The sequence below is a fragment of the Syngnathoides biaculeatus genome, chromosome 18 (assembly GCF_019802595.1).
Source record: "Syngnathoides biaculeatus isolate LvHL_M chromosome 18, ASM1980259v1, whole genome shotgun sequence".
Lineage (NCBI taxonomy): Eukaryota > Metazoa > Chordata > Actinopteri > Syngnathiformes > Syngnathidae > Syngnathoides > Syngnathoides biaculeatus.
In genome coordinates, this window is record NC_084657.1 from 14,053,305 (window position 1) to 14,066,911 (window position 13,607).

At 42.2% G+C, this 13,607-nt stretch overlaps 1 protein-coding gene across 1 annotated transcript; it reads left to right on the plus strand.

Moving 5' to 3' along the window:
• Positions 1–2,292: 2,292 nt before the first annotated feature.
• LOC133491884 (smoothelin-like protein 2) lies at positions 2,293–12,805 on the plus strand. The gene is made up of 12 exons (XM_061803589.1): positions 2,293–2,959; positions 7,494–7,554; positions 7,630–7,689; positions 7,889–7,999; positions 8,636–8,755; positions 8,821–8,949; positions 9,045–9,107; positions 9,245–9,302; positions 9,396–9,518; positions 9,854–9,968; positions 10,291–10,442; positions 12,494–12,805. Exons 1-12 carry the CDS (start codon positions 2,516–2,518, stop codon positions 12,618–12,620), a joined length of 1,563 nt encoding a protein of 520 aa, XP_061659573.1. The 5' UTR covers positions 2,293–2,515; the 3' UTR covers positions 12,621–12,805.
• Positions 12,806–13,607: the final 802 nt, after the last annotated feature.

The window sequence follows — 13,607 nt, forward strand, 5'->3', positions numbered from 1 at the left end:
AATGTGACTTGCTTTTGGGCAGCTACTCCACACTAGAGTGAGGGATGGCAGTGCGACGTGTGCGCATTAGCATGTAGTAAAAATGAATGATTTATAGCGGCAGTCAAGGTGGGTCGCGGGCTTACTCTTGATTCATCTTCAGTCGTGATAAGATAACTTTAATAACTCACTGTTACCTGATGCGAGGCAAGCTAAGTATGGGCCTTTCCTGTGTTTATCAACTTAATGCTAACAATCCTGGACCTAGGGGTTTTTAATTCTCAAGCATTTCATTTTCTCAATCATCAACCTCATTGCAAGTTCTTACGTCTTCATCTCGTCCGCGCTAAAATGTTAACAATGCAGCCCACCTGAGTCGGCGTTTTTATTTCCGTAGCAGCGCTATCGTAAATGGTGGATTTTGTTCTTGCCGTGACTTTATGGTCAAGGGTAAAATGCCAACTGCGACTGTATGCAATTAACAATTGTTGAGCACTTTGTTGTTGTAGCAAGGACCAGATACCTATGTGGAGATGTTGCCACATGCTAACGCTCGAAACGTACCGAAAGACAAGGCTTAGTTGTTGTGGCTCTGTAGCCGAAGAATTTAATATTTTTATGAAAATGTTTACTGTCATTGTTTTTGTTTTGTTTTAATGCTGATTCACCGAACATGGTGTATAATCTGTACAAAATAACAATTATTCAAAGCCCATTCTATTGCAATGTAACTCCCAAACGGTAAGGGGGGAAAAAAAAAATCATTGATTTACAGTTGTCTTAATCTTAACAAAGTTTAGTTAGTTCACATCATTTTTTTTTCTGTTATGATTCAAATGCAGAGCTGTTCTGATAAATAAAAATTTGAGCTGTGATGTGATGCTGGGTGGATTTTAATCCATGGACAGCGAACCAAATGTTGGCAAGTGGCATTTGCTGGTTGTGGCTCTGTTTATTTTGCATTACCAGCAAATCGTGGATTACACATGAACTTGGCAATCATTTTGAAAACACAAATTAAAAATACATAATTGAATATTTTTTTTGTTGCTTTTAAGTTACTGCTCGAATCACTACAACTGATCACAATTTATTCACATTTAATATTTAGGACTTATGGCCTTTGTTTTTATCTACTGAATAGATCAGCAGTCTTACTGTATGTTTGTTTGCTGTGCTCTTGTTGTTTATTTTGACTATTTGTAGTTTTCTGAGATTTAACATTTGTTTTCCAGACAGTCGAGCTCTGTGAACGCACCACTGGCACAACCTTTTAACACTTTGTCCAATCCCTCGCTATATTTTTGATAGTGTTCTAATATTTTCTTTAATTATCAGGGGTAAATCGCAGACTTTGATGGTTTGGACCTTGTTTTGTAGCTTGATATTTTGGGTGACTGGATAATTTTATGAAAAAATATCAAGAAAATAATGATGTGAACATTTCAACTTGGGCACCCGTTTAAAAGAAATAAAATTGATAGTCTTTTCAAATCATGTGTCTGTCATTGTCACGAGAAACAAAGCAGAAATTACAAAAATGGGGGGAAAAAAATCTATAAAATTTCAGGATGTCCCTCATGTTGAAATGAATTATTTAGCACATTAACTGCTTTTTTTTTCAATACATGTTTTGCATAGCTGGCTCTTTTAGGTGTAGTTTTACATCCCTGCCACTAGGAGACACTGTTGATTTAAACTGAAGCTATTTACTTTATTCGTTGTTCAAGCCAGCCACCCGTCTCAATTTATGTCATTATTTGATATTCATAATTTATATCTTTATTTGGGACAGTTTTATACTTTGGGGAAAAGGCCTTTTTCCTGTCACCAAGTGCATAAAACAAGATTCAGGAAGGCAGATGAACATATGGCAAGCAAGAAGATCTGGGAAAGTGTTTGCATATTTTCCATTTAAGTATATCACCTCCTAAAGTCCAAATAGTTATGTCCATTAAGTGTTTTCTAGTCGGTTGCTACGACGGTCCACACACAAATAATACAGGCCCCTCCTAACCAATAACCCCCCCCCCCCCCCTACACCACCCCTTTATGTCCCAAAATACAAAGACAAACCTGTTGCTCTCAAACACATGGAACACTTAAGTGTCCGAGGGAACAGAGAGGAAGACCCAACAGCAAAGCCTGAAAAGGGATGAGACAAGAACTGGATCCCTTTGGAAGGTTCGTTTGATGCCTATCCCCCAGTTGCAAACTTGATCTGTTTGCCTGACCTCCCCCCCTGCTGCCCCCACACCAACAGCATGTATTTATGTGCAGATTTTCCGTTCAGATGAACTGAGACGGGACGATCGCGCTAGAACGGAAAGACAAGAAACGCTGAGAGAAGTCCAAGACAAGAATGGGACTTTGATGAGTAGCTGGCAAGGACTCCTTGAGATCCTTTTTAAAGTGTTCTTGCTGGATTATATGTATGGAAATTGAAGGTATCTGCTGAGAGTTTCCGTTGGTAAAGGAGAGACGCCCGCTCGAGAAAACTCGTTTCTGGACTCTGACCTGGTACTACCAGATAGCCATGGACCAAGGCGCAAAGGGTGCCGAGGAGAAAATGGTGAGCAAAGCGTTGGTGGAATTCAACGCTACCTTGCAGGCGGCCGTGAGAGAGGTCCACATGGACGTGAGCGCGTTCAAGCAGCGTATAGAGCAGCGAATTGTGGATATGAGCGCCTTCAGTGCGCCCCTGGCTGAGGCGGTGGGCAGGCTTCAGGAGGAGAACCTGCAGCTCCGCGTCAAGCTCGAGGCCCTCAGCCGCCTGGTTGAGTCCCTCGCTGGTGTGCAAATTGACAGGAGCTCCCCTTCAACCGTGTCCAAGGAGAAGAGTAAGGAACGGGGTGTGGAAAACGGACTCGTCGACAAACAGTCCAAGACCCAGGAAGGCCATAGGGTCCAGGTGGGTCTGGGTGCATCCGGCTCAGCCCATTCTCCAATCCTACCTCCATGGAGAACAAAGGAAACGGATGTAAGTATTTAAAGGTGATCCTTCTCAATCTTTCACTTTTTCCTGAAATAACTCAATACTCCAAATTTTCAAGGAATTTTTATGTTAAAACACTCTTTGGATTGATATTTGAAATAGTCTGGATCGTTTGCCTTGAAAAGTTTCCCCCTGAATTGAGTTTTAAAATTACAGTTCAGGAGGTCCAGATGTTCCCAAGTGTAGTGACATGTTTTGAGAAGATAGAAGTTGGGAAGGATGGTAAAACCATTGTCCGAAACGGAAAAACAAAAGAAATCAAAAACTTGCTTGGTGTAGCAGGAAACTTGTACAAGGTGTGTGAGGTCCAATGGTTAAATGTTAAAGGTTTATTTTGTTTTGTGCAAATACAGTACCACCCACAATTTGCCAGTTACCCACCAAGCAAAAACTGCTTCCAATCCTTGAAGCGGGAAGACAGTAATAATGCAGAAATGATTAAGTGTTCCCCCACCATGATGCTTACCGAAAATGTCATCTTGATATTAAATCCTCATCGGGGTTACAGTCGAAGTTGCAGTTGAGTGAAAAATGATTATTTACGTTCAACAGTTTCTGCCTTCATTGTGCTTTTAGATATAGTTTAGCAAAACCAAGGGGAGTGATGAGGGTGTGAGAGCTCAAATTTTCTAAGGTTGTGAGGAACTGGAAAAAGTTTGAAAGCACTGGCCTGAACAGATGTACCACCAAAAATCAAGATTAAAAAAAAAAACAGTACCTGATGCCAGGTCTGTAGGATCCAGTAAGTATGTAAAATGTCAGTTTTTGTGGTAATACCCCAAAATTCCAATCAGTTTAAATCAAAAAACAGGCCTGGGGTCAGTGGTGCATCAACTTAACAGTTTTGTAGGTTTGCGAGAACCTGAAAACTCCCTTTGTTACATAATAATTCTTTCAGTCATGGTAACATCTCATCAGTATCATTTCACGCGATTATGTCCTCACACTCTCTCCCCCTCCCGGAACCCCCCTTTTCCACTTGTGGCCCGCGATTTATTGCCACCGCCATAGCCGCCAAAAGGTCATGGCTATTTTTGGCTTCATATTTCGCGGTCCAGTGTGGCCTCTTTGGGCCAGTTATCTGCCCCGTATCGACTTTCGGCGTATTCCTTCCTGAACGCCGTCCGTGTATATGAATCCAAGGGTAACGGGACTGACATTGGAATCAATACATGATTGTCAAGGAGTTCTTGGCCCATGCATATAACAGTAGACCAGTAGAGAAGTACACACTGTATGTAGTACTGTCATGTTGGGACGTCGTCACGCATCAAAAGTAAACCTCCGTGGCCGTGGAATCACTCTTCGCGGCCAGCTCGGCGCTCAAGTCTCTTAATGGAAAGTTGAATTATGTTTTATCAACCTGTCAACAATGAATAACTTCAGGGGGAAGTGTGATGAGTTCCACAGAGCCAGAAATAGAACTTAGTGCGACATGGGAAAGAGTCTGGCTGCTCAGTGCAAATTGAACGACACAAAACAGTATCATGTAGCCTAATGGCCAGTGAGGAGCAATAAAAATGGCCAAACGATTACGTCTTTCAGCTTTTTGTTAAAATGGTCAGCAGTTTTTTTTTGGAAGAATCTTGGAATTGGTTTATTGCTCCAAAAAATTAATGACTGTTTTCAGGGCACCCAGCATGCCAGTAAACTCATTTTTTCCAACCTTGTGGTGATAATGTCGATTTCAGGGGTCACAAATACCGGAACATGACCCAGCCCCAAAACTCTTTGTAGCGCCCACTGAAATTTGCCTCCGACACCAGACGGTGTGAAGGCCCTCATTTCGCAAGCTTGTGTATCCTTTTGCCAGACAGCCAAACACAACACCCCCAAAAACTCCCTTATTATTCTGCCGTTAATCTTCCATATTTGGGGGGGTTTGACCTTTCCTAAAAACTTTTTGTAAAAATCACCAGGATGAACCCAAATTTGAAGCAGTTATCTGAGACAGATACGTGACTCTGAATTGCTGAATCTTTTTGTTTGATGGGATGTCAAAGTCTCCCACTCAGTGGCTCAATTTAGGAAGTTAATAAAAATAATAAAGATTTATATACATTTTTTTTTTTTTTAATCATCTCAGTCACCAATTTGACTGACCCCTCAACCTGGAACACAGAGTCCACCACCCTTGGTTGTCAACCAAACAGAGGTTCTTCTCTATCAGAAGAAATATAGGGATAATATTTTGGACGAACTGGTGCACGGTTGGGGTTTATGTGGTTCCAGGAAGTTCAAAGAGATGGACCAAGATCATATCCTAAAAGGATTACGCGTGTCAGACCGCGACATCCTACAGAGGTCACCGCGGACCCCACAGAACACGGTGGTGCTAATCTCCCGTCCTGGTGGCAAATTGACAGATTGGAGGTCTGGCTGCAAGTGCCGCCAGACCCCCAACGCCTGTCTGTGTGTTTGGGGTGGATTGGGAAGGGGGGGGGGTAGCGAGTGTGCAAATAAAGGGCAACTTTCAGGGCGATATACTTAACTCCATCCCCCCCGATTTTGCAAAGCATCCATTTGGGGCTATATCAGGACACATGAACCGAAAGGAAACTCGCAAACGGGGCCGATTCCGACGAAAATAGACTTTCAGCGTGAACGTGGATGGCCTCAGCTGTCAGTGGGTGCGAATGTTTCAGCTGCTACAGTCACGAGCGAAGGACCTGCAATCGAATGGGACACGTAGGATTCATCTTTTTTTATCGTTATCATTTTAAGTTTATGGCAGCACCATTGGGCTCCGTATAAACAGATTAGGCATAAAATAATGCTACAAAATATCTTGTAAAATGATACATCCCTAAATATATTGACATTAAAAAATGTCTAAAATACTGTACATACATGTATTGTTCATTAATAGTTCTAATGTATGACAGAATGTAATACATTCATGGATAAAACATCATAGGATATACATGAAATCTAAACAATGTATTTGAGAATCCGTTTTAAAAATACATCAAACCTTTTTTTGGGTGTTACAAGTAAATGTTAGAATCACTCTGTCATATATCTGAAAATAGGCAAAAATTGCCAGGTCACACCCTGAACTGGTCGCCAGCCAATCACAGCGCAAAGACAGTCTGCTTTGTTATTACAATAAATTAATATTTACCATTGAGAGGTTCAAATGATAAAAGACTTGGATAATTTTAATTCGGAAATGGTCCAAACGATTAATCCAACCATTATCCAAGCCGCTTATCCTCACAAGGGTCACGGGAAAGCCTATCCCAGCTAGCCTCGGGCAAAAGGCGGACTCCACCCTGAACTGGTCGCCAGTCAGTCGCAGGGCATATATCGACACCATCGCCGAGTGGGAATCAATCCCACGCTGCCCGCACCAAAGGCAGGCATGTGTACCACTACACCATCAGTGACTCCAAACAATTAATCAATTATAAAAATCTTGATCCAGTTAATTTGATCGTCAGTTTCCAATTAATAGTTACTCCTCCAATATGTATAATATGAAATTTAAATATATCATGATGGGAACATGATTAGCCTATGCGAGGTTTTAATTTTGCATGGTGGGCCAGATTGCTGTCATCTACGAGTTTATTTTAGTCCACATTTGGCTTAAAATGCCATCCATGATGACACAGGATACACCTTGGAACATAAACAGTCAACAAGAGTCACGTTGTAGCGTTGCCAAGGGCGACTCGCAAATAGACAGAATGACAGCTGCGTATGTTGCATCACATACAGCCAAATATTGATCACGATCAGAACTCCCCTCAATTCGGTGTGTTTTAACACCATAAAGCAGGGGGTGTCAAACTCATTTTTCTCGCGGGCCACGTTGTATTTCGGGTTTCCCTTTGAGGGCCCTTTTGACTGTGAAACAATAAAAATGTTAAATCGTCTCATCACATTTTACGTAATTTATGAATCAGAATCCGAATTAGAATTCAAGGGTAACGTGTTTTTCAACTATTCATGTTTGGTAACAAAAATGCTTGTAATATCTCAACTTGATCCATCCATCCATTTTCTGAGCCGCTTATCCACATGAGGGTCGTGGGAGTGCTGGAGCCTATCCCAGCTGTCATCGGGCAGGATGCAGGCACACGGAGACGGACGACAGTCACACTCACAATCGCACCTCGGAGCAATTTAGAGTGTCCAATTAATTTTGCATGTTTTTGGAATGTGGGAGGAAATCGGAGTACCCGAAGGAAACCCACACAGGCACGGGGAGAACATGCAAACTCCATAGAGGCAGGCCTGAAATTGAACCTGGGAAATCAGAACTGTGAGGCCAACGCTTTACCAGTTGGTCCACCGTCCCGCCCTCAACCTGATCATTCATGATATATGACAATTTGAAATATTGGTACAGATTTTTACAAGAATCATGGAAATGGAGGCTCTAGATTTGGCTTCGCGGGCCACATAAAATCATGTGGCGGGCCGGATTTGGCCCCCGGGCCTTGGGTTTGACGCGTGTGCTATGAAGTGATTACGATCAAAATTTGGGATGTTTTGTACCATGCCTCAATAGGGAAGGGAGGCCCAGGCAGAGAAGAGCGTTGCCTCGGTGGAACAACAGAACTGGAAGCAAGGTGAGCGTACACTTTCGCAGAGTTGAACCGGTCATGTCAACATCCTCAACTTTGCCTTTTTCTGGCCGTTTTTAGAAAGTGGAGTCCAGTCCCACCTGACAGACACATCAATCACCAACGTCAACATGATGCCAGGTAGGTACCGTCAACAAAAGCTAATATAATCCAATGTGAAGAAATGCATTATGGTATTATTAGCCATTTCATGCTTGCACATACGAGGGGCAAAGCTACGATGATACCGTAAATGATTTCCATCCCGTCATGGTTTTCACGTCACCTGACTGATGCCGCGACAACTGGTCAGAATATCGTGTCACACGTTTTTTTGCAGATGCAGATGAACCCCGACCACATCTTCCGATCAGTGCCACGACCTCCAGAGCAAATCCAGAAGTCGGAGCCAAACCCGCTAAGTCCTTGCCTAAAGTCCACGATCCTTCTGGTGAATGTCATCCTAAAAATGGTCACTTTATACACCAATATGTAAAAAGACAAATGTGTTTGGTCGGCATCGGTCACATCGGGATTGAGGAGTTGAAACCGTATCAAGACAAAGACAATGTAGAGTTGAGACTCGTTCAAGACCAAGACTGAGAAAATGAGATGAGTTGAGACTGTCCCTTAATGAGTCTGTAATCACTCGACTAAGACTGTTGAGTTAAAACACAATCAAGATCTGAATGAACTCTTTGAAAGGTTAAGGCCAAATCAAGAACAACACTTTTAAACCAGGTGAAGACAAAGACTTTGAGGGGTTGAGACAAGTCAGGATCAAGACTTTCAGATCAAATTAAGAGCAAGACTTTGAAGGGGCTGAGACTGGTCAAGACCTAGAATTTGAGGAGTTGATACCAAGACTTGAGACAGTCAAAACCAAGACTTTAAGGGGTTTGGATTGGGTGAAGATCTAGACTTTAATTCTAGTTAACACCTAGATTAAGGAAATGAGAGTGAGTCACGGCTGAGACTTTCAAGAGTTGCAGGCAATTAATGCCAAACTTGTTTTAAGGTGTACTTGGATTAAATAACCTTGCAGCAGGGAATCAATCAGGCCTTCTGTCCCTGACTTCTTTGACAGATCTTCCCCTCACAGCTGTGAGCAGGAGCAACCCTCAAACTTCTGTACCTAAATCTGTTGAGACCTCATCTTTACAGGAATCCCACAACGTAAAACTGGGAGAATATCCATTTCGACACGGTAAATCCTTCACACCAAATCCATGCCACGTCTGTCCTTGGTTCTAAAATGAATCTTATTATTAGATGTTGGAGAGGTCAAATCACAATTGTGTCACTTGACCTCAATCAAAACCTCTGCAGAGTCGCCACCAACTGCGACACCAACATCCCAAGAACCGACTGTGAAAGCTGGGGAGTACCCCTTTAAGAGAGGTAGGCCAAATCCGAGGTACAAAGATAAGACTAGTGGTTTTGAAATAATGTTTGCCGCCATGTATACCTTAAAATGTTTTGGTTCGTAACTGTAGCACCAGTTTTGAAGGCACTGAGTCCGAGTCTGAAGAGAAGTGTGAGCTTTCCTCAACCAGCAGGTAAAAACTAGTCAATCTCAGTCTAATTGACATTAAAATTATATATATATATATATATATATATATATATATATATATATATATATATATATATCTTCAGTTTTATATGTGGACAATCAAATATTTTTTCTATCCAGAAAAGTTGCTTCCCTCCAAATCAATCATAAAACCAGGTTTTTCGCAGGGTTTCGAGAAGTAAGTCAATAATCGACCCTGATGTAAATTTCCATATTGTTTGCATCGGCAGTCAATTTTTCACTTCTTTTCTCTCGCTCTCTCCCTCTCCAGAAAAGCCTCCTCCCCTGTGGTGGACTTGAAACAAGATCTGACCAAGTCTAGCACACTTCCTCGTGCTGGTGGAGCTCAGGCCAAGCGGGCCCTCTTCGAGAGGATGAACTCCGACCCGATAAAGTTTGTGCCATTGAACCGTTTCCCTTTCCTTAAAGCTGAGTACACACATACCACTTGTCGGGCAGAATTACAGAATTTTTACCCGCTAAAGTTCGCAAAGACCCGATTGTCGGATGAAAATGTATCTTGAGTCATTCTCCTGCGGCGTAAGAATGATTTTTCATCACCCACCTGCTGTCAGGCCAACAATCGTGAACGTAAAAACAGGGGACACGCGTAGGGATAATCGGGATGAAATCTGGCCTTCTCCGCCAGGAAAAGCCCACAATCGATTCTCCGAAAGATTTTCCCGACCATCAGATTTCCACACGCCAATGAGCAATTCTCTTCAACAGGCCCAAGGATTCCAAGCCCAAACTGAAGCGCTCCCAGAGCTTTGGTGTTTCCAGCGCCAGTGGCATAAAACACATCATGTTGGAGTGGTGCCGCTCAAAAACCATCGGCTACCAGGTAGAAAATTGGTAATGCGTATGATTGTAATTTCGGGGATTGATTCAACTTGGAAATGTTACGGTTTTATAGTGTTCTTCGGTGTTTTGTCTGGTACAACTAAATGTACATTTGGTAATACATTAGCTGAAACAATAAACGGAAAGAATGAAAAAAATACGAGGAGCAAAAATTTAAAATGGCTAAGCGAGCCGAGGGAAGACAATTTTATTGAGAATTCCAGGACGTCGGTGCATTCAAGACTAAAAACTAGTTGAGCCAAGACTGGTACAAGCGCTGGTTTTGAAAGGAAGCAATTCAGGGTGAAACGTTCCTTCTGCAGAACATCGACATCCAGAACTTCTCCTCGAGTTGGAGTGATGGCATGGCCTTCTGCGCCCTGATCCATTCCTTCTTCCCGCTGGAGTTCGACTACAACACGCTGAACCCAGCCAACCGCAAGCAAAACCTGCAGCTGGCCTTCACTACGGCCGAGTAAGTTCTGTCATTGGGTTGAGACGTTTAGGAACCATTTTTTTTCTGACCATTGGAATTCGGGTCTTTATTTAATGAACTGAGGTGATTCCAGTTCCGGGCCATTTTGTTTTTTCCTGGAGGAGAACAAGAAGGTGTCCATTTGCGGAAGGTGGATCACCATCTATTAGGGGGTGTCAATTATTTGAGGAAATTGATCGCATTTTTTCATGAACATTTTTTGTATTTCTCATGCTCGGGAATATTAATGAGAGAGGATTTTTTTTTTCAGTGGATGGTGAATAATTGGGACATCTTTTAGAAGGATAAACACCGTTTCAGGAAATTTGATATCGTGTCAGGTTGGGTGAACTTTTCCCCATTTTTCCCGATGCTTAATAGGAAGGAGTCTACATTTATTTGAGGGTGGTGTTTAATATTTTTCAGTGGATATTGACTCATTAGGGATATGGACTATATTAGAGAGATGGTCACAATTTCAGGAAATATGGGGTCATTTCACAGGAAGAGAACAATGACTACCGTAATTTTCGGACTATAAACCCCGACGTTTTTCACACCCTTTCAACCCTGCAACTTACACGGTGATGTGGCTAATTTGTGTGGGTTTTTTTTTTTCTAACGGCCGCAAGGGGCATTCGAACGGAAAAGGTAAGAGTGAGACCGGTGGAATATATGTGCCGAGGAAGTGACTTTTACCGGTGTGTGGGTTTTTTTTTTTTTTTTCTGCCAGCCCTGTTAGTGCTGTGCTAGCGTTAGGGCTGTGCTAGCATGTTGCTGCTGTGTTACTGCCGCTTCTCAGTGACTTTTACCGGTATGATTTTTTTTTAATCGGCCCTGTTAGCACTGTGCTAGCGTGTTGCTGCTGTGTTACTGCCGCATCTCAGTGATTTTTACCGGTATGTTTTTTTTTTTTTAACCGGACCTTTTAGCGCTGTGCTAGCATGTCGCTGTTGTGTTACTGCCGCGTCTCAGTGATTTTTACTGCTATTTTTTTTTTTTTTTTAACCGGCCATGTTAGTGCTGTGCTAGCGTGTTGCTGCTGTGTTACTGCCGCTTCTCAGTGACTTTTACCGGTATATATATTTTTTTAACCGGACCTTTTAGCGCTGTGCTAGCATGTCGCTGTTGTGTTACTGCCGCGTCTCAGTGATTTTTACCGCTTTTTTTTTTTTTTTTTTTTTTAACTGGCCATGTTAGTGCTGTACTAGCGTGTTGCTGCTGTGTTACTGCCGCTTCTCAGTGACTTTTACCGGTATATATTTTTTTTTAACCGGACCTTTTAGCGCTGTGCTAGCATGTCGCTGTTGTGTTACTGCCGCGTCTCAGTGATTTTTACCGCTATGTTTTTTTTTTAACCGGCCATGTTAGCCCTGTGCTAGCGTGTTGCTGCTGTGTTACTGCCGCGTCTCAGTGACTTTTACCGGCATGTTTTTTAACCGACTCTGTTTGCACTGTGCTTGTGTGTTAGTGCTGTGGTATTGCCGCATCTCAGTGACTTTTACCGGTATGTTTTTTTTTTTTTTTTTAACCGGCCCTGTTAGTACTGTGCTAGCATGTTGCTGCTGTCTTACTGCCGCTTCACAGGCACAGTTTGGAAAGAAAAGCTAAGGTATACTCTTAAAATTTTGAAAACTCTTTCTGCACCGTTTTTCTTTGTAAATAGTTCATGTTTCAATGTGGGCACATGCGGCTTTTAATCGGGTGCGGCTTATCTATGTACAAAATGCGTTTTCCTTTCAAAAGGTACTGGGTGAGGCTTATAATAAGGTGCGCTCTGCAGTCCGAAAATTACGGTATTTTTCATGTGGATTTGGAAGCCATCTATATTATCATTTTCTCATGTGAATGGTGACTAATTGGGGAAGCTACTTTTAGGATGGACACCATTAGGGCACATATGGAATCGCATCAGGGCTGGAGAACCTTTTCCTGCCGTGGCCCATTTCACTTGTGGTTGGAGGGGAGGCATCAATTAGAGGGAAGGCTACTGTCTGAGGCACTACTCAAAGATATTAACCGCGTTCTCCCCGGTTCTCCTCCCGTGTCAGAACCCAGGCCGACTGTCTCCGTCTGATCGAGGTCGACGACATGTTGGAGATGGGCGACAAACCGGACCCCATGTGTGTGTTCACCTACGTCCAGTCACTGTACAGCCACCTTAAGACATTCGAGTAACTAACTCTGCATCGGAGAAAGACGCACATTGTCCTGTAACCAGACTTTGGACTGCGGCCCGAGTGTTTTTGTGCTACGAGTGTTCCTGGTGCTGTTGCTGTGTTTACAAAAGGAATCGTTGGAAGCAGAGCTCCACTATTTAATAATGCAACTGTCACAACTGCGAGTGTGGATGTGCAAATACAACACGGTCGTGCTGCAGAATAGCATGAGATGCATTTTGCAATATGTCGAAAATAAAGCCATTTTTTTTATATTTTCTATTCTATATCCTTATTTCAACCATCTACTAGCTTGTCATGAGTGAGCTGGAGCCTCTTCCAAACGGCCGCAGTACAGATTCAAACTTATATTTTAGAACTGTGTGGTGGACGTGAAAAACACTAGGGTCCTATGCTGCCCCCATATGTCTGGGAATTATGTGACTGAAGATAGAGTATTCATCGCCACCTACTGGCCGTATTAAAACAGTGCAATTTAACACCCTGTACTCACAAGACACTTCATTAGTTACAACATTCTCAAATTATGCAAAAATAGAATTTTGGATTTGGCAATGTAATAAGCCACATTCTTTGATCGACACAAACAATCCCTTTGGGCTCCTCAGTGTAGCTAAAAGTAGAAGTATTTTTCCCTTTTAACTCGAGCTAAAGATATGGGGAAAAATATGAAAATAGATTTACTGTACTACCTCTTGGGTAAAATATCCAAAGCCTCATTGTCCACATCAATTTAAAAATAGGCTATTTATGTCTTTACATGTTTTTAAATGTAAAACAAAAATTAAAAACAACTGGCACAAAACCCTAATTATAATATTAATATTTCACACAGATTAATATTAGTTAAATTAGAATTACGTGTTTACGTGCGTTTACTGAGGGTCGCAAACGCACCTTTAATTTTCTTTTCATTCATCCATCGATTCTCCGAACCTCATATTTTCTAAATCATCCATCCATTTTCTGAGGTTCTTATCCTCAC